At 35.7% G+C, this 24,131-nt stretch overlaps 6 protein-coding genes across 6 annotated transcripts; 2 read left to right on the forward strand and 4 right to left on the reverse strand.

Moving 5' to 3' along the window:
• On the reverse strand, positions 5,288–7,558 carry LOC104732608. Its single transcript, XM_010452170.2, has 6 exons — positions 7,491–7,558; positions 6,973–7,242; positions 6,628–6,760; positions 6,251–6,538; positions 5,960–6,166; positions 5,288–5,872 (listed from the first exon to the last, which is right to left on the reverse strand). Exons 1-6 carry the CDS (start codon positions 7,556–7,558, stop codon positions 5,525–5,527), a joined length of 1,314 nt encoding a protein of 437 aa, XP_010450472.2. The 3' UTR covers positions 5,288–5,524.
• LOC109128146 lies at positions 7,208–8,912 on the reverse strand. Its single transcript, XM_019233952.1, has 2 exons — positions 7,491–8,912; positions 7,208–7,401 (listed from the first exon to the last, which is right to left on the reverse strand). The coding sequence occupies exon 1, from the start codon at positions 8,553–8,555 to the stop codon at positions 7,965–7,967; it is 591 nt and encodes a 196-aa protein (XP_019089497.1). The 5' UTR covers positions 8,556–8,912; the 3' UTR covers positions 7,208–7,401; positions 7,491–7,964.
• On the reverse strand, positions 9,256–12,275 carry LOC104733837. Its single transcript, XM_010453379.1, has 6 exons — positions 12,071–12,275; positions 11,773–11,980; positions 10,142–11,385; positions 9,701–10,049; positions 9,458–9,637; positions 9,256–9,370 (listed from the first exon to the last, which is right to left on the reverse strand). The coding sequence occupies exons 1-6, from the start codon at positions 12,273–12,275 to the stop codon at positions 9,256–9,258; spliced, it is 2,301 nt and encodes a 766-aa protein (XP_010451681.1).
• Positions 13,357–16,340, forward strand: LOC104732609 (uncharacterized ATP-dependent helicase C29A10.10c-like). The gene is made up of 6 exons (XM_010452171.1): positions 13,357–13,476; positions 13,554–14,075; positions 14,166–14,758; positions 14,791–15,355; positions 15,445–15,769; positions 15,859–16,340. Exons 1-6 carry the CDS (start codon positions 13,357–13,359, stop codon positions 16,338–16,340), a joined length of 2,607 nt encoding a protein of 868 aa, XP_010450473.1.
• On the forward strand, positions 17,476–20,501 carry LOC104733838 (uncharacterized ATP-dependent helicase C29A10.10c-like). Its single transcript, XM_019233649.1, has 6 exons — positions 17,476–17,607; positions 17,697–18,218; positions 18,291–18,598; positions 18,674–18,964; positions 19,055–19,932; positions 20,020–20,501. Exons 1-6 carry the CDS (start codon positions 17,476–17,478, stop codon positions 20,499–20,501), a joined length of 2,613 nt encoding a protein of 870 aa, XP_019089194.1.
• LOC104732610 lies at positions 22,227–23,829 on the reverse strand. The gene is made up of 2 exons (XM_019233851.1): positions 22,929–23,829; positions 22,227–22,796 (listed from the first exon to the last, which is right to left on the reverse strand). Exons 1-2 carry the CDS (start codon positions 23,814–23,816, stop codon positions 22,356–22,358), a joined length of 1,329 nt encoding a protein of 442 aa, XP_019089396.1. The 5' UTR covers positions 23,817–23,829; the 3' UTR covers positions 22,227–22,355.

The following is a 24,131-nucleotide window of genomic DNA, read 5'->3' on the forward strand; positions in this document are numbered from 1 at the left end:
CGAACAAGGAGATAAATAGAAGAAACCAAAACCCCGAACAAGAACCACCGCTGCTCACAGTAGACAACGGCGAATTTGGGAAAGATATTACCCCTTCGACTATTTGTTTAATTTTAAAAGTGAATATTATGATTCTTAATAATTGATTTGGGCCGTATGGCCCAACAATACAGTTACTTAACTTAATATATTATTATGGACTAAAATAATTAAATCTTCTCGCCCGAAATAGGAGAGTTAAAACAGGCAAACTGTTTTTAAGGAAGTAAATACAAATTGATGGAGTTTTGTTAATACTACTAGGTTGATACAACGATATGTGGCAGGTATTATTTAGGGAAATATCTAAAGAAGACTACATATAAGTATAAAAAAGATTTTAACTTGCAACACACACCGGATTAAATAACCTCTTAAAAATGAGAATTGCATTTGTAATTTACATTGACAATTTAAATAATTAATGAAGTGTATACCGAAGCCCCAAATGGGTCAATTAAAAAATATATTTATAATAAAATTACATTACAACCAAAAAAATAATTACAAACTAGAATAAATAATTATTAGAGGCCTCCTAACAATAAACCTATGAAATAATACTACTTACATTTAAGAAGGAAAAAAAGGCGTCATTAAATCTATCTCGTAAGTACAATATTATAATGATATAACCCGTCAAATAATTATATCCGTTAAAATAAAAATATGATATACATCAGATTAAATTTTAATATCGAAACCAAATTTTTTAAAATAATTACTTAATATAGATATGAACAACCATTAAAACATACCAAACAGAAAAGTTATTATCGTCAAAGTATTAAATTTATAAATACGTATAATTCAAAGTTAAAAACACAATAAGTACTGATAAAATGTTAATCTAGATAATTGAACAAAGTTATATAACTTAGTGTTTAATTTACTAAAATTAAAATACTTCTTAACTTGGGTAAATAAATCAGAGATTTATAGCATGAGAAAATAGAATTGAGGTTAGAATAACTTATTTTAATTAAAGACTAACTTTAAACTTTAAGGTGTTTCCTATTATTTTTCCAAATGATCTCGATGAAAAGGAATTGAAATCAAACTACTACTAAAACATCTATTACAGAGTAAGAAATCAGAGCACTGACTGCTATTAAACACATATAATTATAAAAACAACACAAAAACATCCTATAAGCAAATGTCACAATACAAAATAAAAACACAAACCAAAAAAACAACCCGCGCGTAGCGCGGGCACCCACCTAGTCAATACAATAAAAGAAGAAGGTGTTTCTCTCCAGAGCATGACACCTCAGCCTCAACTTTGAAGCATGTGTTGACACTTCAGTAAAAATCTCTATCCTATCAAATTAAAACAATTAATACAGATCAGCTTTTTCTTAAATAGGTGGACAAAGTAATTAACTAGAACGGCGAAGAAACAAAGGCCAAGGAGCAGCCAAGGACGAGACGAGAGGGTTTTAATTCGATTTTTTTAGAGATGGATGAGATTCAATTATTAACCTTCACGGAGGTGGTTCCTTTTTTTTTGTTACTATTTTGTTGTGAATTTTTGTATATTGTTTGTAAGTGTTTCTTAATTTGTTTGGAATTTGTAGGTATGCGGACTATTTTTAATAATTAATTGTAGTTTAAGATAAATAATATTGAGCATTTAAAAGTCTTGTAAAAATTGGAATTTAGTATTCTGATTTTGCTCAAATTTTATTATATACTTTATACATTTTAATATTTATAAGGTAACCACTTGAATGACATCCTCTTAGCAAAAACACAAGATTATGAATTTTCTTTCTTGTATCTTATTTTTGTGAAATTTTATTTTACTTTAAGAAAACAACAAAAGTCATATTTTATTATTCTAAACAATGCTTTAAGTTCAATGATTATGAATTTAGAATCAAGCAGCTAATGATAAATTATTGTGGGAAGAGGCTAAATCATATTCGGCGCGTTATCTGGATCCTCCACCTCCTTTGGAGGATAGAGACCTCTTTCCCCATTGTCAGATTGATGGTTCATGGAAAAGTTCGGATTCGTTCCAGAGTCTGGGCTGGTGGTGTTGTAGTCGAGAAAATTCAACACTTCTCTTGGGGGCACGGAGTCACCGACGAGGCCCTACTTCCTTACACGCGGAATTAGAAGCACTGATCTGGGCTATGGTTTCTTTATTGGAGGCTGGAGTGGTTTGCCAGACTTTTGAGACGGACTGTGCTGAGCTAGTTACGATGGTGCAGACGCCGGATGATTGGCCCGCTTTCTCGAATTTGCTTGAGGATTTCGCACTGCTCCGAACTTCTTACCCTTCCTTCAACTTAGTCAGGATTCCTCGCGACGTCAACGTAAGGGCGGATTGTCTTGCTCGGTCTTCAAGATGTTTATAACTTCTGAATCCTCTTTTGTAAACTCTTTTCCTCCGGTTTGGGCAACCAACCTTGGAGTTCTCTTTTAATTTATTAATGTTTGGTTGGAAAAAACAATGCTTTAAGTCTGATCCATAAAGAAAACCAAAATATCAGTCAACTAAGTTCCATCACAAATTACTTATTTTTACTTTTATTTTAATAGTTAATATTGTAAATAACTGAATTAGTATATATTTATCATTATAAAGATTTAAATAAATTTTTAGCTTAATTTTCCCTTATAATATATATATAATATTGTAAATAACTGACTTAATATATATTTATCATTATAAAGATTTAAATAAATTTTTAGCTTAATTTTCCCTTATAATATATATATAATATTGTAAATAACTGACTTAATATATATTTATCATTATAAAGATTTAAATAAATTTTTAGCTTAATTTTCCCTTATAATATATATATAATATTGTAAATAACTGACTTAATATATATTTATCATTATAAAGATTTAAATAAATTTTTAGCTTAATTTTCCCTTATAATATATATATAATATTGTAAATAACTGACTTAATATATATTTATCATTATAAAGATTTAAATAAATTTTTAGCTTAATTTTCCCTTATAATATATATATATATATATATATATATATATATATATGTTGGTTTGAGTTATTTGTTTTGTATAGAGATTTTTGAAAAAAATGATTTTCTTTCCGTAAAAATCATATTGATAACGTAATAACTGGAAATGATTATATAAATAACCAAATAAATTTAAAGACAAAATATTTTATAACAACAATGATGATGTTGTCCAAATAAAACACCCTACCTCTTCGGAAAATTTTACTTTTACTTCAAATTTGTATTCTTTGTTGAAGAAATTTATGGTGATTCAGCAAATTACCTTGACATGATCCAAATTATGCCCAACAACTCTTTTAATTACCATATCTTTAGAAAATTTTTTCCATAACTATAATTTTACTTGATGAACCGTGAATCTCATTCCAAAATTTGCATATGTGCTAAACAGTAAAATAAATTTGCATATGTGCTAAACAGCAAAATATAAGCTATTATTTGGGCTTTGACCAATCCTGCGGCCCATTTACATTTCTCATAATCAAAATACATTAAGCCCAACTTCCCTAGACTGCTGACATATATTAATTGTTTTAATTTGATAGACGTTGATTTTTTCTGAGGTGTCAACACCAGCTTCAATATTAAGACTGATGTATTAGAAGAGGAGAGCAACACATTCTAGTTTTATTGTATTGATCTTCATAGATTACATGATAGATCCTTAATTTATGTACTCAATATTATTATCCAGAAAGAATGTTCGTAATATTGCTATTTGACCAAAAACATCGTTGTTAAAACTTCATATTGTGTTCAAATTAAAGCCTGTGGAATATAATCCAAACAATCTAATTCTAGAATAAAAAAATAAAATAGAGTTACAAAGACTAAGCCTTGAAGATTTATCTGATGGGTTGGCTAGGAGTTCCTAAAAGCTTGCACCTCAAGGTAGAGATTTAGTTACTTGGACACATCATAACATCAATTTGTTTTACACTTTTACATATTGGAACAGTCATATATGAGTTCATATTTAAAGTCCCAACTGGCTCTACTTGCCCAATTATCTCCGTACCGAGCAGCGATCACATCACAAAGTTTATATCTCATTTTCTTCTATAATTTTATATCCTGTTCATTCATCTCATTGCATTATTATATACATCTTTTATATTTTTCAGTCTTTATAGCATTTGATTCTTAAGCATAAAAGTTATGTTGTGGTTAGTTTCTTGAGCATAATTTGTGAGAAAAATGCAAAAAAAGTTAGAGAGGTGCAAGCTTTTTAGAAAAATAACGTCTTAGAATCAGAAGTGACGAGACAACAACATTTGGAGATATTTCGAAGAGAAGTGAGTGTTATACACTGATTCATAAGACATGAGAGAGAATTCTTCTCAAGGGGAGTGAAATGGTAATAAGAAATCATCTGAGAGAATCAACAATGCAAAGAGTTGAAAAATTTGATGGCTTATTGGTGATATAAATTTATGTCGTGGAAGTTCAAAGAACTAAAAGTCTGCACGACAGGTGATGAATCACACTGTGGGAAAGATAAAGAATATGCTTATTAGATTAGGCTATTTAAGTTGGTTCTGGACATAAGTTCCTATAAATAAATTTAATCTTTTGTTTAGTAGTACTGTGCTCTTTTTTTTTTTTTTTTTTTGGCATATCCGTTTATTAGTTTTTGGTTATTAAAGACTAGAAGCGGGTTACGGGTAGACACTACCATCAATGCTTTGTTATAAAAGTCCCGACCTTTCACTACAAGAAAACAGGCCATTTACGACTGCATTTGTAGTCGTTTCGTAGTCGTTATTTCATAAATTACGACTATTTTACGACTAATCACTGTTGTCGTAAAACGTTAGTCGGTAGGAAATTCAGTCGTAATTTAGTCGGTAAATAGCGACTACGTTACGACTAATCCACGTAGTCGTAAAAGTAGTCGTAAGGTAGTCGTAAACGTTTACGACTGTTTTGTGACTAAGTTACGATTAATTAAAATGTGAACAGTCGTTGTGTACAGATAGTCGTAAAGTAGTCAGTAAACATTTACGACTATTTGCTGACAGTTTAACGATTAATGCGATGTGAAGGAGATTAGTTTGAGAATAGTTGTGATATAGTCGTCAAATGTAGCGACTACTTGGCTACTACGAGACGACTATTTGACGACTGTGTTGCGACTATGTTAATCTAGATTTAATGACTATTTGAAGACTATAGGGATTAAAAACCAGAATCTTTTTTTTTTGTTTTGCTTATAACTCAAATTTATAATCAAAGAAAGCCTTAAAATTTGCATTTTTAATTACCAAAAGTTAACCATAATTGTAATTAGTACACCACATAAGCCATTACAAAAAGAGAGAACCATATTTTTGTCACAACCAAAAGAGAGAACCTAACACTATGATTCTCTTAAGTGATAAGGAAGAACACATCATCCCAAATTGTCAAGTTCATTAGAGTAAGAAATAGAGAGAGATAAGTAGCCTAAGAATTAACCTAAGGAGGAGATGCACTTTATGTAGGAGGGTCGATGGGTGCATCACTTGATTCAGACTCATGGAACTCGAGAAAGGCCGGATCAAGTTTCTGCATGAACTTTTCCAAGCGATCTATCTTCTTCTGTTGCTCAGCCACAACTTTGGAATGTTCTGCTTCACGAGCAGCAAACTCAGCATCACGTTTTGTCGCATAAGCAACTTGTTCTTCAATGATCCTTTGAGCTTCCTTCATTTGCTCTTGCAATGCTACAAACGATGATGACTGTCCTTGTTGATGATAGCTGCTGCCATTGAGAAGACCCTGAAGATGATCCTTGAGGCTACCGAGCCCAAAAATATTACCTCGTGAATCCTTCTCGGTGGACTGAGAAAAAAAAAAGGTGAAACTGTAAATAGAGAATATGAAAGTTAAAGATTCTTTAAATATAGATTGTGAGAAATGTAACTTTACCTGAAGAAAGATGGCAGTATAATCTTCTGCTGTGAGCTCATGAACTTGTGAAGGATCTGACTCAATCTCAGATAGCTTAGCTTGTAAGTTTTTCTCATAAGTTGTAAAGATCTTCTCAGCCTTGCGATCCACATATGTACCATCTGGCTTTGTATGAGTTTCTTTGAAAACCTCACCGAGACTCACTGGTCTCCCAAGTTTTTCTTCCTGGAATGTTACAAAAACAAAGAAAAGGGTTAAGATATAAGTTTAAGTTGCAAAGGTGTAAGAAAAAAAAACAAAGTTACTCACCAAGCCTTGTTTGACTTGTTGATAAGATGTTGGCCCAGATAAGTGCATGTGAGGACCGAGACCATTACGGTCTGACATGCGAGCTTTGGAATAGATTCGACTCCTTTCTTGTGCTTCTTCAGTCTCCCACTGAGCAACCATTACTTTCCACAGGTCACCCTCGATCCATTTAGGTTGCACTCGACTAGTCCTAACGTCGCTAACCATGTTTTTCATCCGTCGTTGGCATATGTCATAGAAATACTGTTGCACTGTTCCTGTTATTAAAGGATCCCAAGTGTGTGTTTTCTATGAAAAAAGGAAAATAAAATTACATTAGTGAACAACAACTTAATCAAAACCTATCTATGAATGAAACTCAGAACATAAAACTATACCGCAAACTCAAGGAAGTATCTTTCTCGTCTATCCGGAGGCACACATGACCAATTGTAGAATGGACCATCAAATTTGTTTGTAAAAACTCTAGTAATCTTCCGAACCAGTGCTGATTTTGCATCACGAGTAAACCTCAAATAACAAAAGAATCAAGTCAGTTCTTTGACAGACATAACAAAAGAATCAAGTCACATAACAGTTAGTTAAAATCGTTTACTACACACTGAAACAGACATTAAACACATTCACTCGTTTACTACAATCTGAAGCCAACCAATAACAGACAACAAAAATCAACCAACTAACTAGAACACGGTTGTAAAATTATGAAAACGTAGACATACCAAGTCGTGTTAGGCTTCGGTTCCGGAGAGAGGACGGTGGTGAACGTATGACGGTCCGGCACCATAAGTATCGCGTTTAGAGCCCTCAACGTGTCCTCCTGGAGTTCCGGCAAGACTGGATCTGACTCTGCGAAGTTGTGACCTTGAGAAGAAGGATGACTTTGAGCGTCAGAGGCTGCATTTGGAGATCTCGCAGAATCTTCCAACGGATTCGATTGAACTNGCTTTGGAATAGATTCGACTCCTTTCTTGTGCTTCTTCAGTCTCCCACTGAGCAACCATTACTTTCCACAGGTCACCCTCGATCCATTTAGGTTGCACTCGACTAGTCCTAACGTCGCTAACCATGTTTTTCATCCGTCGTTGGCATATGTCATAGAAATACTGTTGCACTGTTCCTGTTATTAAAGGATCCCAAGTGTGTGTTTTCTATGAAAAAAGGAAAATAAAATTACATTAGTGAACAACAACTTAATCAAAACCTATCTATGAATGAAACTCAGAACATAAAACTATACCGCAAACTCAAGGAAGTATCTTTCTCGTCTATCCGGAGGCACACATGACCAATTGTAGTATGGACCATCAAATTTGTTTGTAAAAACTCTAGTAATCTTCCGAACCAGTGCTGATTTTGCATCACGAGTAAACCTCAAATAACAAAAGAATCAAGTCAGTTCTTTGACAGACATAACAAAAGAATCAAGTCACATAACAGTTAGTTAAAATCGTTTACTACACACTGAAACAGACATTAAACACATTCACTCGTTTACTACAATCTGAAGCCAACCAATAACAGACATGAAATACTGAAACACGGTTGTAAGTCTAACTAATTTACAAACTAGAACACAATTGTTTCAGAATTTTTTTCACAACTAACTAGAACACGGTTAGTTAAACCAATCAGACAACAAAAATCAACCAACCAATAACAGACATGAATCCCTAAGAGTACTTACTACAACAAGACAACAAAAATCAACCAACTAACTAGAACACGGTTGTAAAATTATGAAAACGTAGACATACCAAGTCGTGTTAGGCTTCGGTTCCGGAGAGAGGACGGTGGTGAACGTATGACGGTCCGGCACCATAAGTATCGCGTTTAGAGCCCTCAACGTGTCCTCCTGGAGTTCCGGCAAGACTGGATCTGACTCTGCGAAGTTGTGACCTTGAGAAGAAGGATGACTTTGAGCGTGAGAGGCTGCATTTGGAGATCTCGCAGAATCTTCCAACGGATTCGATTGAACCGGTGGATTGTTCATCACTTCGGTTGATGACCGAGATGGATGCTCTACACCAACTCGATTCACGGAGCTTTGAAAAAGGATCTGCGGTGGTGGATAGTTTCTGACTTGCGGTGCCGCGGATGTCGATATCTGGGGAGAAACGCGGACTTGTTCTTGAGGCGTCGGAGGCGTCGGAGGCGTAGGATTTTCAGCCGCCGGAGTGAAGTTGTATTGACTCGGTAGAGGATTGAGTCTTCTCACCTTAGATGATGGATTAGAGCCACCGGGTCTGAGAGAAGCGTTGGGGGCAACATTTCTCTTGCGTCCAGGCTTCTTGACTAGAGGCATCTTCGTCGTTAGAGAGAAAACGGCGATTTACGGGGAAGAACGGGAAAGATTAGGGTTTCGATGTAGAGAGAAAACGGCGACGAACACAAAGAAGAAGAAATGTTAGAATGAATAGAGATTAGGTTAACGATTAGGGTTAGGTCGTGTGTGATGGGCCGTTAATGGACTTCGTGTTTAATTAACCCAATAAGCTTCAAATTAGTCGCCTATCAGTCTCTAAGTAGTTGGTATTTGTAAAGACTAATTTTTTTATAAGGCTGGGCTTGTTTAAGAAGTCTATAATCAGGTCCATTAACGGATTGAGGTAATTAAACCCAAGTATTTTGAACTTAGTCACTTAATAGTCGCTAATCAGTGGCTTAATTTAATCCTTTTAAATCCATATAATTTAATTTATATATTTTTAAACATAACATTTAATATATTTGGCTTAATTTATATATTTGGCTTAATTTATATATTTTTAAACATAACATTTAATATATTTGGCTTAATTTATATATTTGGCTTAGTTTATATATTTTTAAACATAACATTTAATATATATTACGTATTATTTAGAACACAATTCAAGATATATTACATATTATTTATTCCACAAATTTGACATAGACATAATTAGGAGGATTCTTCATCATCTGGTTCTTCATCATCCGAAGATGATAAATTACACAAGAATTCATCTTCAGGTTCCACATCCTCAACGCCGTAATCTAGATTTATTGGGTTTACTTCCTCTTCCAAATTTATTGGATTTATTGGGTTCCTTCTCGGGAAGTCCTGGATATTTTGCTGAAAGAAAATCCTCGAACATACTATGTATACAAGACAAACAAAAATATATGAGAGATCATAGCAAATTATATATAATTTGAGTGATCCCTACTTAATTATATATATACCTCTCAATTGGCTTGAAATAGTCACAATTTCTTAAAACATATGCGTGGGCGCATTGATAGTCTCGGCTTGAGAGCCATGTTTCATGCATTTCCCCACTTGGACGGCCAACGTGAGTAAATATAGAAGGCACTCCAGGCACATGATATACAGGGTTTTCACCTTCATCAAATCTTGTTAACCTGACCAAATGATTGAAAATTAAATATATATTCACACAATAAATTCAAATCTTGATCATTTACCTTGATTTTGTTTGTATGTTCTCGGCAAAATAGTGCTCTGAGAAGTATGCAATCTCGTCATTGATATATGATTCAACAATTGATCCTGCTGCATACCTTTTGTTCTTTGCTTTTCCTTTCAATTTTTTAAAAAATCTTTCAAAAGGATACATCCACCTATATTGGACAGGACCTCCTAATTCAGCTTCGTAAGGGAGATGTATAGGCAGGTGCTCCATCACATCAAAAAAGGATGGTGGAAAGATCTTTTCCAAGTTGCATAGGATGAGAACTATATTCTGTTTTAGAATTTGAAGGCGACTTGTATGCAAAGTCCTAGAACATAAGTCCCGAAAAAATGCTCCAACCCCTACAAGATATATTCAAACTTCAATATCACATTAAGAATTATATAAGTACTTAATAAACAAATAAAATTTTGATTTATTAATTAACGAGTACCTGATAAAGCAAGGTGGACATTCTTGTGAAGCAGTTCTGCAAAAATAAATGGAAGTAACCGTTCCATAAAAACATGGCAATCATGGCTCTTCATGCCTGAAAACTTTCCATTTTCCATATCAACACAACTAGCTAAGTCTGACGAATAACCATCTGGGAATTTAATTGAGTGTTTCACACATTCCAATAAGCTTGTTCTGGCTTCGTCTGTCAATGCATATGCCGGGAAAGGTGCTTTACCCCTACTATCAAGATGTAAGTGTGGCCGAGAACAGAACTTCACTAAATCCAATCTTGACATGATGGTATCTTTTGATTTACCCTTCACACGCATAAGAGTATACATGATGTTGTCCAAAAAATTCTTCTCTGTATGCATCACGTCAATATTATGTCGTAGATTGAGGTCCCTCCAGTATGGCAGCTGCCACAATATGCTTTCTTTGTGCCAGTTGTGTTGCTTCCCATATCCCGGCATCTTCTTTTCATGACCATTTCCACCGACGTCCTTCGTTTTTGGTGGATTCACACCACTCAATCGCTCAGAGTAAATTTGCTCACCGGTCAAAGACTCAGGTGGATACTCTCTCATAGCGTCTTTACCTTTTAAGAAGTCTTTTTTATTCCGCCTAAGAGGATGACCATGGGGAAGAAATCTCCGGTGACAATCAAACCAACATGTCTTCCTTCCATTAGGTAGATAAAAAGACTTTGTATCGTCCATGCAAACTGGACAAGACAACTTACCATGTGTTGTCCATCCAGATAACATGCCATATGCCGGGAAATCGCTGATCGTCCACATCAGCGCTGCTTTTAGATTAAAATTTTGACTCAAGGACACATCGTACGCATCAACTCCAGTAGACCACAACTCTTTTAACTCCTCAATAAGAGGTTGGAGAAATATATCAAGACTAGCTCGCGGATGATTTGGCCCAGAATTCAAGATTGTAAGAAACAAATACTCGGTATTCATGCACATACCAGGGGGTAGATTATATGGCGTCAAGATCACAGGCCATAGAAAATGATTTCGAGACATCCCAAATGGATTGAACCCATCGGTACATAATCCAAGATACACGTTACGGGGTTCTTCGGCAAAACGGGGATGTTGTTCTTGAAAATACCTCCACTCCGCTGCATCAGAAGGATGATTCATTTCTCCCTCCTTTGTTTGGTGCTCGGCATGCCATCTCATTGCTGCTGCAGTCTTGTGGCTTTGATACATTCTCTTCAATCTATCAGCAATAGGAAGATACCACATACGACTATATGGTACTTTGGTTCTACGTCGGCCCTCCCGAGGCTTCCATCTTTGTGCACCACAAAACAGACATTTATCTTCCTTTTCGTCATCTTTCCAATATATCATACAATTGTTAATACAAACATCAATTGTATGATATGGGAGGCCTAAATTGCGCATCAATTTTTCGGTCTCATAATGTGAACCAGTAGCTTGGTTTCCTTCTGGTAAATAATCAGTCAATATTTCACAAACCGAATCCACTAACTTTTCACTCATATTATAATCTGCCTTATTTTGCATGACTCTAGCAGCTAGGGATAATTGTGAGTGACCTTCATGGCAACCATCATATAATGGATTTTTTGCACCTTCTAACAAGTCGTAGAATTTCTTGGAATGGTTAAGTACCGGTTCCTCGACATTCTGATAACTACCATCTTGATGATAATTATCTTGATGATAATTATCTTCTAAACTTATGTTATAACGAAATGCATCATTCACCATATCCACATATCTATCTCCTACCACATTACCCACTTCTTCATTCCCACTTACAAACGTCGGATCTACATAACTCGTTCCTATGCCCATATTAATTTCTTCCCCATGTTTATACCAAACATAATAATCTGGCATAAACCCATAGCAAAAAATATGATTCCAAATTGTACCCCCTGGAAGACGCCTACCGTTTTTGCACTTATCACAAGGGCAGTGAAACTTACCACCATTATTTTGTGCTAAACGCTGACTATTTGCAAAAGCCATGAACTCCTCTACCCCGGTGCTGAACTCTTCCGTGAAATTTCCCGTCACTTCATCAAGCCTCTTATACATCCACTCCCGAAAATGACTATAATTAGAACTTCCCGCCATTATTAAAGATCTCTCACTCTTGTTTTTTTTTTCTCTTTTGATTTTTTTTCTCACTCTTGTTTTTTTTTTCTCACTCTATTTTTTTTCTCACTCTCAAAATTTTTTTTGTTACTCTCGATTTCTTTCTTGCTAATGCTCTTGCTTGTGGTGTGAATGAAATAAGAAAGGAAGGTGTGGTATATATAGAGAAATTTGGCGACTGAAAAACGACTGTAAAACGACTCTGATGTGACTCAAACTAACAGTCGCAACAAAACAAAGCTTACCAACCCCACAAACGAAAAAAACGTGTTTCTTTTTGGCCGACATGTTTGCGACTCACCTCAATAGTCGCTTAGTAGTCGCCAAATATCCGACTAACTAATTTAGTCGTATTTTAGTAGCCAAATTAACGACTCGCCGCAGTAGTCACCATGTAGTCGCCAATTTAGCTACTGTTTGCTGACAAAATTACTTTCTTGTCTTTCAGTCGTAAAATAGTCGCTAATTAACGACTACTGAACCAACTATTCATTTCAGTCGGTAAAAAACGACTAATTTACGACTAAGTTTTAGCAGTTGTAAAGTAATAGTTAAACAGTCGGTATATAGTCACTAAATTTGGCGACTACGAGTTTAGTCGCCAATCGTAGTCGTAAATTGCCTGTTTTCTTGTAGTGTTTAATTTCTTCTTCCCCATGCCATTTGGAAAATCAACATTACAGATTTAATTAATTTCTCGTAAACGAAAAAGAAACAAATGAAAAAGTAATGATTTAAAGTGCATATAATAACTATGCATGTAGTAAGACTTTACGGAGATGAAGTGTCATCTTCGGTTCATTGATCATTACATATTTCTCGGAAAATGTTGAAATTTCGAAAGTAGACCTTTCGCCTTCGTCTTCCTTTTTAAGTAGACCAAACTGATAGTATGAGTTCACTCCAGATTTATCTTCTTCGTCTCTGTTAATTTTTCTGCCAAGTTCTCTATCTACAAAAAAATTAAAAATTACTCTTTACTTGTTATTTTATTCTTCTTGCCTCCTAAGGCACGTTACGTGTTGCAACGTAACTCAGGTTAGTTATAGCTGTTGCTTTGATGGACAATCTTCTTGAAAGACGAAGGGTCATGGACGAGAACGAGAAAACAAGTCTGGCCAATAGAGTATTCTCTTGGTCTATCAAAAATATTCTCAACAGAGATCTCCACAAGAACAAGGTTTTTTTTTTATATAATCTTTATTCACCCTTTCTTCTGTATGTTATATTCCTCACCGCTGGTATATTTTGTAACAGATGAAGATAATACCAAACACGTTCAGATCTGTTGATGAATACCTTCAGTGTTTTGTTCCTCATCTACTTGAGGAAACACGGACCGAGTTGTTTTCCAGCTTCAAATCTTTATCCAAAGCTCCTGTCTTTGAAATAAGTTCTATGGATAGACATACTTCAAGTGGAAGCTCATCAAACAATTTGTTCTATGATATAAAAATAACTAATGCATTGAGTATTGGTGCAAAGTATCAGCCTAAAGGTGGAGATCTTATTGCTCTGACAAAGGAAAGGCCAAGACGGATCGATGACTTGAATCCTTTACTTCTCGCTTACGTATCCTCTGATGGTGATCTTGTTATCACTGTTCATTCATCTAGATCGATATCAGATCTTGAAATGGACCGTATGTTCAGGGAAACTTCACTTCATTTTGGAGTTTTTCTCATGAATTTAACAACAAACACTCGAATTTGGAACGCTTTGCACAACGAAGCTGCCAATTTAACTCTAGTAAAGAGTGTGCTTCAGGAAAATACCCTGGTACGTGTTATAATATCATGATAAGTTTTCTCTTTGTAGCGTATATTATATTCTTTCATAGAGTGATTTAAGGTTTTGCTTGTGTTGCAGGCAACTAAGCAGTGTGTTTGTGCGAATGGTTTTGATGATTCTGAGTATTCTGACCATGTTTTGGATATAATCCGTTCTGCGAAACTGAACTCATCCCAAGAAGCAGCAATCTTGAGTTGCCTTGAGAAAAGGAACTGCTATCACGAGCACAGTGTGAAGCTGATTTGGGGACCTCCTGGTACTGGCAAAACAAAGACGGTCGCGACTCTTCTCTTTTGCCTTCTCAAGCTAAAGTGCAAAACAGTTGTATGTGCTCCTACAAACACAGCTATTGTAGAAGTAGTGTCGAGGCTCATGTCCTTATTTAAGGAAACTTGTTCATCAGAACACCCTACTTACGGGCTGGGGGACATGGTTCTATCTGGAAACCGCGACAGGATGGGGATTAAAGAAAAGGATGTTCTTCTCGATGTGTTTCTTGATGAGCGTGTTGGTAAACTTGGTAACCTTTTTTCCCCATATTCGGGTTGGAAGAAGAGGTTAGATTCACTGATAAAACTTCTTGAGAACACGGAGGCCAAGTACGAGCAGTATGTCCTTCTACTGGTCGAAGCTGAAAGAATAAAAGAAGAAGAAATGAAAAAGAAGAAGAAATGAAAAAGAAGAAGAAGAAGGAAGAAGGATTTATTGAACAGAAGCCAAAAGCCATAAAGATTCTTACATTTGGGGAGTTTGTAAAGAAGACTTTTGATGGCCTCAGTGACGAATTGGAGAAAGATATGGTTGATTTGTACACTCATCTTCCCAAGTCTTTCATTTCATCTGGACAAGTGAATACTATGGTCGCAGCTCGTCAAGCTCTTACGCGCGTCAGATATTTTTTGAAAGAGAACTCTACTAGAGATGATTTCAAGAAGGGAAGTTTCAGATTTGATTGGTTCATCAGACTCATCAGTGGTGATTGTCTCCAGGCTCTACGTTTACTTCCTGAACGTTTTGAGGTTACGGATATGCTGGAAAACAAAGATACAAAAAACTTTTGTCTACAGAATGCAAGCATAATTTTCTGCACAGCCTCAGGTGCTGCAGATATGAATCCGATAAGGACAGGACCGATCGACCTTCTTGTGGTCGATGAGGCGGCTCAGCTTAAAGAATGTGAATCAGTTGCTGCTTTGCAACTTTCTGGACTTCGTCATGCTGTTTTAATAGGAGATGAGCTTCAATTGCCTGCAATGGTTCACAACGAGGTACTCTATTATCTTAAATAAATTGTCTTTCTATATTCAAGCGCTATATATACTATGGTTTTCTAACCATAAATTAATTAATGTTGAAGGTATGTGAAAAAGCGAAATTTGGAAGAAGCTTGTTCGAGAGATTGGTTATACTTGGTCATAGCAAACACTTGCTCAATGTCCAATACCGAATGCATCCTTCCATAAGTCGTTTTCCCAACAGAGAGTTCTATGATGGAAGAATCACAGATGCTGCGAATGTTCAAGAAATCATTTATCAAAAGAGGTTTCTTCAAGGAAACATGTTTGGTTCTTTCTCTTTTATCAATGTTGGACGTGGAGAAGAAGAGTTTGGTGATGGACATAGTCCTAAAAACATGGTTGAAGTTGCTGTGATTTCTGAAATCATATCTAACCTTTACAAAGGTTTAATTTTATTTTTACCGATATTAATATGTTTTTCAGTATTCTTTTTTTATTATTATTATTATTAATGTGCTTAAGTTTTTAAATAGTATCAAGTGAAAGGAGAATGAAGATGAGTGTTGGAGTGGTTTCACCTTACAAAGGACAAGTCCGAGCAATTCAAGACAGAACCAAAAATAAGTACAGTTCCTTGTCAGGTCAGCTTTTCAATTTGAATGTTCGGTCCGTAGATGGGTTTCAAGGTGGTGAAGAAGATGTTATCATCATCTCTACCGTCCGAAGTAACGGTAATGGAAAAGTGGGATTTCTCAACAACCGTCAAAGAGCTAATGTGGCACTAACTCGTGCAAGGCACTGTCTGTGGGTGGTTGGTAACGAGACAACTTTGTCCCTAAGTGGTTCTATTTGGGCTAAACTGATAAGTGAGTCGAGAACACGTGGCTGCTTCTACGATGCTGCTGATGAGAAGAGCCTAAGCGATGCCATGAATGATGCTTTGCTTGAGGATGTGTCTTCGAGTTTTGGATCTCTTTCCATCAGGAATGGTCTTGGGAGAAGAAATGCTTGGTAGATGTTTAATTTATTTTATCTTTTTATGTTTTGCTTTTCCTATTAAAACTCTGTATGGGATTTATGTTGTTCTTTGGTATTTATGGTTTTCAGTTCACCCCATCTTGAAACTCGACTCGTTTTTCTTTTATAGTTAAAAATCCATTTGGACTTATTTTTCTTCCCTCATCAAGGTCATTTTAACAGAAAATTGCAAATTCTTTCTATATAACAGGTTAGTAAATGGACTAGACAAATATTTCAGAAAACAAGATCAAATTCGAGATACAAATTGATACCGTATAAAAGATGGATTTACTGCAATACTCTAGTACGTTGTATATGTTTTGTGGGCATCCCAAAATTTTAAGCTGTTAGCAAATGGAAATAATACTGATGAATTAACTCGATTTTATCAGCTCTATCTTCTTAAAATATAGATTGTGTTTACTTTTCAAACCCCCGATATAGGAAATAGAAACATCTGATTAATAAAACATTAGCTTGATCTACAAAAGACAACCTAGCTTATTGTTTTCTGATGAGCTTTTATCAAGCCACATTATAACACTCTCTTAGCTGAACCCTACCAATCCTGACATTTTAACATTGTACTACTTTAATTCATCACTTGATAAAAACGGGTTGATTGAGGACTGTTTCTAACTCAGACTTTCTCGAGTTAGGTCTTTTCTACAACTCTTCCGACGATATATCAAGTTTCCTTAAGTTTAACCATGAAAGCTATGTTCTTAAAATCTCGACCATTCTTCTTCTCCATGCGATTTGGAAAATCAACATCACAATTGAACTAATCTCTCTCGAATAGGAAAAAGAAGTAAAGTTTAATAAATATGAACTCTTTTACACTCTACGAATGTGAAGTGTCATACGTGCTTCATACTAATAAATACTCTATGCATCATTAAAAAGAAAATCGAACTGTACATGCATTAGTAAATAATTTCTTGGAAACATGTTTAAATCTGAGTTCATTTCCAAAGTCTGTTTGGACTTTTAGCCTTCTTCTTCCTTATGAGTAGACAAAACTGATAATCTTCTTCACGAATTTGAGATCTGTCTTCGTCTGCTCAAATCCTCTAAAAAAATTTCTTGTCTTCCCTTTTGGTAATTTCTAAACCTATCTCAGGTTGGTTATGGCTGTTGATTTGATGGATAATAAAGAAATAAGAAGGATCTTGGGAAAAGAAGTGCAAACAAGTCTGTTCGCTAGAGTATGTTCTTGGTCTATCAAAGATATACTCAACGAAGATCTCTACAAGGAAAAGGTCTTTTTATTTTATTTTTTTAACCTTTTCTTCTTTAGCTTTTATCTTTTGTACTTATTGTTACTTGATGATGCTTTTTTTTGTAACAGATAAAGACAATACCAGACAGATTTAGTTCCGTTGATGAATACTTTCAGTGTTTTGTTCCTCACTTACTCGAGGAAACACGAACCGAGTTGTTCTCTAGTTTCAAATCTCTATCGAAAGCTCCTGTCTTTCAAATAGTTTCTTTGGAGACAAGGACGAACGAATTTAGTGGAAGGTCATCGATCAAGTTGTTTCATGATATAACATTGACGAATTATAATGCATACGACAAAGGTGAAAAGTACGAGCCTAAGTGTGGAGACATTATTGCTCTGAGTCTGACAGAGGAAAGGCCAAGAATTGATGACTTGAACCCTTTACTTCTAGGCTACGTATTCTCTGTTTATGGTGATTTAAAATTCTCTGTTCACTTCTCTAGATCTATATCTAAGAATGAGAAACATTTGTTTCGTTCTGGCGTTTTTCTCATGACTCTGACCACAAACACTCGGATTTGGAATGCTTTGCACAACGAAGCTGCTGATTCCACTCTAATCGAGAGTGTGCTTCAAGAAAATGCTTTGGTACGTAACATAAAAAACAGAGCTCTGTTTTATGCTTCAGTGGAGTGATTTATGGGTTTACTTGTCTTGCAGGCTACTGAACAATGCTTTTCTTGTGAGAATGACGTTGATGGTTCTGACCTTGACCGGGTTTTGGATATCATCCGCTCAGCAAAACTTAACTCCTCCCAAGAAGCTGCAATTTTGGGCTGCCTTAAGACAAGGAATTGTAATCACAAGAAGAGTGTGAAACTGATATGGGGACCTCCTGGTACTGGCAAAACAAAGACGGTCGCGACTCTTCTCTCTGTTCTTCTCAAACTAAAGTGCAAAACAGTTGTATGTGCTCCTACAAACACAGCTATTGTAGCAGTTGTCTCGAGGCTATTGGCTTTATCTAAGGAAACAATTGTGTGTGCTCCTACAAACCCCGCTATTGCTGAAGTAGTTTCAAGGTTCTCATCCTTATTCTATGGAACTTCTACGTTAGAACGTACCACTTACGGTATGGGGAATATAGTTCTTTCTGGAAACGGCGAAAGAATGGGGATAAAGAAGAATAAAGCTCTTCTCAATGTGTTTTTTAAAGATCGCGTCAGTAAACTTGGTAAATTGTTTTCATCATCTTGTGGATGGAAGAAGAGGTTGGAGTCAATCATTGATTTTCTTGAGAACACAGAAGCTAAGTACGAGCAACATGTACATGAATTAGAACTTGAAAAGATGATAGAAGAGGAAAAGAAGAAGAAGAAGAAGAAGAAGAAGAATAAAGAAGCTGATGAAAGGAAGAAAGAAAAATCTGAAAAGAAGAAGGAAGATGATGAGAACGTGACGGTAGAAGTTGAGGAGACGACGATGCAAGAAGTTGTAAACATTCCTACATTTGGAGAGTTTGTGAAGAAAAACTTTAATGGCTTAAGAGAGGAATTAGAGTTTGATATGGTTAACTTGAGCACTCATCTGCCTAAGTCTTTCATTTCATCTAGAGATGTGAAGAACATGATAGCAGCCCGCCAAGCTCTTCACCGTGTTAGATATTTCTTGCAAGAGAATTCTTCTAGAGATGATTTCAAGAAAGGTGGTTTCAGGTACAATTGCTTCAACAGACTCATCAGTGTTGATGCTCTTGGGTTTCTATGTCTACTTCCAAATTGTTTTGGGATTCCTAGCCTAGGAAATTTTGAAGATATCAGGAAATTTTGTCTACAAAATGCAGACATAATCTTCTGTACAGCCTCAGGTGCTGCCAATATGAATCCGGCGAGAATAGGCTCTGTCGACCTTCTTGTAATCGATGAGGCAGCTCAGCTTAAAGAATGTGAATCAGTTGCTGCATTGCAGCTTCCTGGTCTTCGACATGCGCTCCTAATAGGAGATGAGTATCAGTTGCCTGCAATGGTTCATAACGATGAATGCGAGAAGGCGAAACTCGGAAGAAGCTTGTTTGAGAGATTGGTTCTGATTGGTCATAACAAACATTTGCTTAATGTCCAATATCGAATGCATCCTTCGATTAGTCGTTTCCCTAATAAGGAGTTTTACGATGGGAGAATCACAGATGCATCGTTTGTTCAAGAAAGCAATTACGAAAAGCGGTTTCTTCAAGGTAACATGTTTGGTTCTTTCTCTTTTATCAATGTTGGACGTGGAAAAGAAGAGTTTGGTGATGGACATAGTCCCAAGAACATTGTTGAAGTTGCTGTCATTTCCGAAATCATATCAAATCTTTTCAAAGGTATATAGACGTACACAATCTTTTTATTGATTTCGTAATTTGTTTTTCATTATTATTTTTTGTTAATTTGCTTAAATCTTTAAACAGTTTCAAGTCAAAGAAGGCAGAAGATGAGTGTTGGAGTTATTTCACCTTACAAAGGACAAGTGACAGCAATCCAAGATAGAATTGGTGATAAGTATGGTTCCTTACCAGATCAGCTTTTCACTTTGAATGTTCAATCGGTAGATGGGTTTCAAGGAGGAGAAGAAGATGTCATCATCATCTCTACCGTTAGAAGTAACGTTAAAGGGAACGTGGGATTTCTCAATAATCGTCAAAGAGCCAATGTGGCACTTACTCGAGCGAGACATTGTTTATGGGTGATTGGTAACGAGATGACTTTGGCTCTTAGTGGTTCGATTTGGACAAAACTGATAAGTGAGTCGAGAACACGTGGATGCTTCTTCAATGCTGCTGATGATAAGAATCTAAGTGATGCCATGAGTGATGCTTTGCTCGATGATGTGTCTTCTAGTTTTCAATCTTTTTCTATTAGGAATGGCTATGGGAGAAGAGATGGTTGGTAGTTTTTTTTTTTTTTTATTTTGTCTTGTTTTATGTTTTTTTTTCTCTATGAAAACTTTGTATGGGATATATGATCTTTTATGGTATTTATTTATGGTTTTCCTTTCTATATGAAAACAAATAAAAATAATTATTTCATCAGCAATTCTTAAATTCGTTTTTTTCTGATCATAGGCTTACGAATCTCTCAAGCAAAGTATACTGATAAGCTCATAAGAGTATATGAGAGGCAAAAGAGAACACGTGCAAGTGGTAATACACGTGAGAAGGAAGCTTGAGTGAAGAAGAAGATATCTCTAAGTCGTAACAAACTTTAGGGAGTATAAATAGTTAGGAGAGTCTATTGTAAAGACTCATCCTGCGTGATCATTGTAGTTGAGAGTTTGTTAGAGAGCTTGCGTGCTCTGTTCATGGTGATAGGAGAGGAGCACTGTAACTCCTATCTTGTCATCGTTTGTATTAGGAATTGAGAAGAGAAGAGATAAGAGAGAAGAGATCACACCTTCAAACTTATCATATACGTTTTTACTTTGTACACTCTACCCAAGCAAAGTCTCTTATATGGTTCACTGATCACTACATTTTCAAAAGAAGATGCATTAACATGATTTTTTTGGAAAATGTACACTCCATCTATGTCGTCGATGATATTACTAAATACAAGACCGGCGTCAGGAAGTCCAAAGCCCATGCAGCCAAAATCAATAATAACCCTTCAGAGTCGACCAGTAGATTTTGTTTTGCATAAATGATAGTATGCATGATACTGCTAATTTTAGTAAGAGCATCTTTAACAATGTTCCACCATTGTTTTTGTAGACTTGAATTTTTCCATAAATTATTCAATTTCTTATAACTTCCATAATTCATGTTAAAAGAATTTTTATATTGAATATTATATGTTTATATCATAATGGGTATAACAATTCTGATTTTGATTTTTTTTTTTGATTTTTTTTTGAAAAATACCACTTTAAAATCAGTATTTTAGAGCATTATAAATCTTATATACAGTATACTTTATCCCATGCGTTATATATACGTTACAAAACTTTATAAATATAGTTAATGAAAGGATTTCATAAAAAGAATAATCCTTTTTTAGTATTTTTGAAGTGGACAAAAGATAATGATGATTTTGAAAGTGGTATCATACAAGTTGTACATTTTTTATATTCTTAATATTTTTTCAAGACTACAATTCACTTAAAAATGTATTTTCAGCTTTTGAGAGTAAAAATGAAACCTTTGGAACTTTTGTATCCATTATGGTCTTTAATAATATTGAAATGAAACCTCTCTACGTCTTTGTAAATAACAACAGTAGCTAGTTATCAACAGTAGCTAGTTACCAACAGTAGCTAGGTAATATATACCTAATTACTTGGTCACAACTCACAAGATTCAACTGCACTAAACAGCCAACTGAAGAAGCAAAACATCTTTACATGTTCAAGATGCTGCGCTTGAATCCATTTTTATATGTAACAACTCAGGTTAGTAATATACAAACGATAAGAGAAAAGATGTATAAACTCATTAACGCACAAAACACACATGAGGAATAGACATATTGCATTTGATATATATACTACAGCAAAAAGGGAATAAAGCGCATAAACAAGCTAAGCACAAAACGAAACAAATAGTGGGGTAGCTACGTAGATTACGTGATGCTTAACACCTCACAACAACAAGCTGTATGCTTAATTCCACGGAGAATCCAATTAGAAACATATCTAATTAAGGTTACGTTCAGAGGTTTAAAGGGGAAGGCAAGGAAGAGTCGTCTACAAATATCTTAAACAGAAAGGTGAGATAAGAGATGATATATTCTGATCTCCAAAACATAAAGCTCAAAGCTGGTTTTTCTTACAAACATGGCACACCGACATGCCACTGTCTTCAGTTCTTATCTTGGTTCGAAACGAACTGAGAGACAAATTCCACAAGTCATTTGATTCCTCAGATTGCGTTGCTACCAAACTCGCGTTGCCAGCAACATTTCTGCGTTTAACATTATTGCCTCGGTTCCTTCTGGTCTTGGTCGAAGTTTGAGAACCGCATGCCTCATGAACTCCAGAAGAGTCGCATAACCTTTGACTGACGGAAGCCTTTCTCTTCGGTTGAGGATTTCCGACTTTCATTCCCTCGGGAGGCCAATCTGTCGGCTTGAAGCGGGAGCCAAGACTCAGAACAGTTTTAATCATGCAATGAACCGAAGGATCATGAGCTTCGTTTCCCCATTTAGGCAAAATCAAATCTCCACGCGGATAATGCAAGTGTGTTACGCGAACCTAACAAATAAACAGATATGATGTAAGCATTGGACTTGTAAATTTATACCTTCTAATGTTACTACTACAAATGTAAAAAAAAAAAAAAAACGAATCTCCAACATAACATAAACATAATAATTAATTTAATACCTTCCCATATTCTCTCATATCTTCCAATAGTAACTGGTCCAAGTCAAATGTCTTCTCACCATCAGGCCTACCACCTTTCCATCTTGTTAGTTCCACGCCCTCGCACTCTCTTTTATTACCAAATGTCTCCCCTAAACGATGGAACGCCCAGTATCCCCACACTTGCAGAACCTGAACGAATCCATCCATAACAAGGCTGTATTTGTCTAAATCCGCGGATTTGATAGCACGAATCAGATGCAAAAACGCCAGTCTCCCCCAAGGATACATGTCAAATGTATCTCTGCTCAGCACCTTCTTAGCAATAGAAACTGGAATTCTACCAACTCGCCGGTCTTCTGCAAAAACACAAATAGACAACAAACACAATAACCCAAGCTTAGTCCTGTCCTGAACAGACCAACCACTGCACTCATCCAACGACCTAGCCAAGCTTTCCCAACTTGGACCTTTGTTAGGCGGTAACTTGAGCATCGTCCAGAACTCAGTTTGGTGGTTTATTACGGCATCATCATCATCATCATCATCCAGAGGGAGTTCCTCGCAGTTCAGTCCAGTGAGATGTTGGAATTCGTTAAGAGAAAACCTAACCGGTTGGTCTCCCAACAAACACCATATTTCGTACGGTTCCTGGACGAAAAGCTGACGGATAAGCAAGTGCTGCACAATACTCCCAGCAAAGACAAAGTCAGCTTCGTAAAACTCCACAAAAACTCCTAGACACGAATTCCTCAAGTTGACCAACGCATCATCTCCTAGTTTTGTGGAAACCTTAAGCATTTTTTCTTTCTGAGATTGGCAATTCAAACTCTTCCTAGGCATCGGCTCTGTCCCATGAGTAAATAATCTAATTGGTAACTGTCTATTATTGTTCTCTGTCACCGCCATAAACTCTCGATCTGAGAAAGACCATCACAAGAACATGAAACGACACATAATAATAAAAAAAAAGCTCTATAATTTTTCTTCAACTATGAAATTATTCAAAACCAAAACCTGGAAAACAGTATGGTAAAAGCAGCCAGCAGGTGAAAAAAACGACCCCCAATTATTGTAACTTCTCACCTTGTGAAGCAACCATTACCTAAAAGCAGAGAGAAGATATATAAAAAAGACCCAAATTAGATATGCTCCACACAAGTGAAACGATGAGGGTTATACAGAGTTGATAATACCGAGGAACAGAAAAAAAAAAAAAAAAAA

The sequence above is a fragment of the Camelina sativa genome, chromosome 12 (genome assembly GCF_000633955.1).
Source record: "Camelina sativa cultivar DH55 chromosome 12, Cs, whole genome shotgun sequence".
In the NCBI taxonomy this organism is placed as follows: Eukaryota; Viridiplantae; Streptophyta; class Magnoliopsida; order Brassicales; family Brassicaceae; genus Camelina; species Camelina sativa.

Excerpts from the sequence above, each read along its gene's own strand:
- LOC109128146 (XM_019233952.1), bottom strand. The coding sequence starts at position 8,555 with ATGCCTCTAGTCAAGAAGCCTGGACGCAAGAGAAATGTTGCCCCCAAC.
- LOC104733837 (XM_010453379.1), bottom strand. The coding sequence starts at position 12,275 with ATGGCGGGAAGTTCTAATTATAGTCATTTTCGGGAGTGGATGTATAAG. Across the intron at positions 10,050-10,141 it reads TGTCCACCTTGCTTTATCAG|GGGTTGGAGCATTTTTTCGG; the intron begins GTACTCGTTAAT and ends TATATCTTGTAG. Across the intron at positions 9,371-9,457 it reads TATTTCAAGCCAATTGAGAG|TATGTTCGAGGATTTTCTTT; the intron begins GTATATATATAA and ends TTGTATACATAG.
- LOC104732609 (XM_010452171.1), top strand. The coding sequence starts at position 13,357 with ATGGACAATCTTCTTGAAAGACGAAGGGTCATGGACGAGAACGAGAAA. Across the intron at positions 14,759-14,790 it reads GAAATGAAAAAGAAGAAGAA|TATTGAACAGAAGCCAAAAG; the intron begins ATGAAAAAGAAG and ends GGAAGAAGGATT. Across the intron at positions 15,770-15,858 it reads CATATCTAACCTTTACAAAG|TATCAAGTGAAAGGAGAATG; the intron begins GTTTAATTTTAT and ends GTTTTTAAATAG.
- LOC104733838 (XM_019233649.1), top strand. The coding sequence starts at position 17,476 with ATGGCTGTTGATTTGATGGATAATAAAGAAATAAGAAGGATCTTGGGA. Across the intron at positions 17,608-17,696 it reads AAGATCTCTACAAGGAAAAG|ATAAAGACAATACCAGACAG; the intron begins GTCTTTTTATTT and ends TTTTTGTAACAG. Across the intron at positions 18,219-18,290 it reads TGCTTCAAGAAAATGCTTTG|GCTACTGAACAATGCTTTTC; the intron begins GTACGTAACATA and ends CTTGTCTTGCAG.
- LOC104732610 (XM_019233851.1), bottom strand. The coding sequence starts at position 23,816 with ATGGCGGTGACAGAGAACAATAATAGACAGTTACCAATTAGATTATTT. Across the intron at positions 22,797-22,928 it reads ATATGAGAGAATATGGGAAG|GTTCGCGTAACACACTTGCA; the intron begins GTATTAAATTAA and ends TTTATTTGTTAG.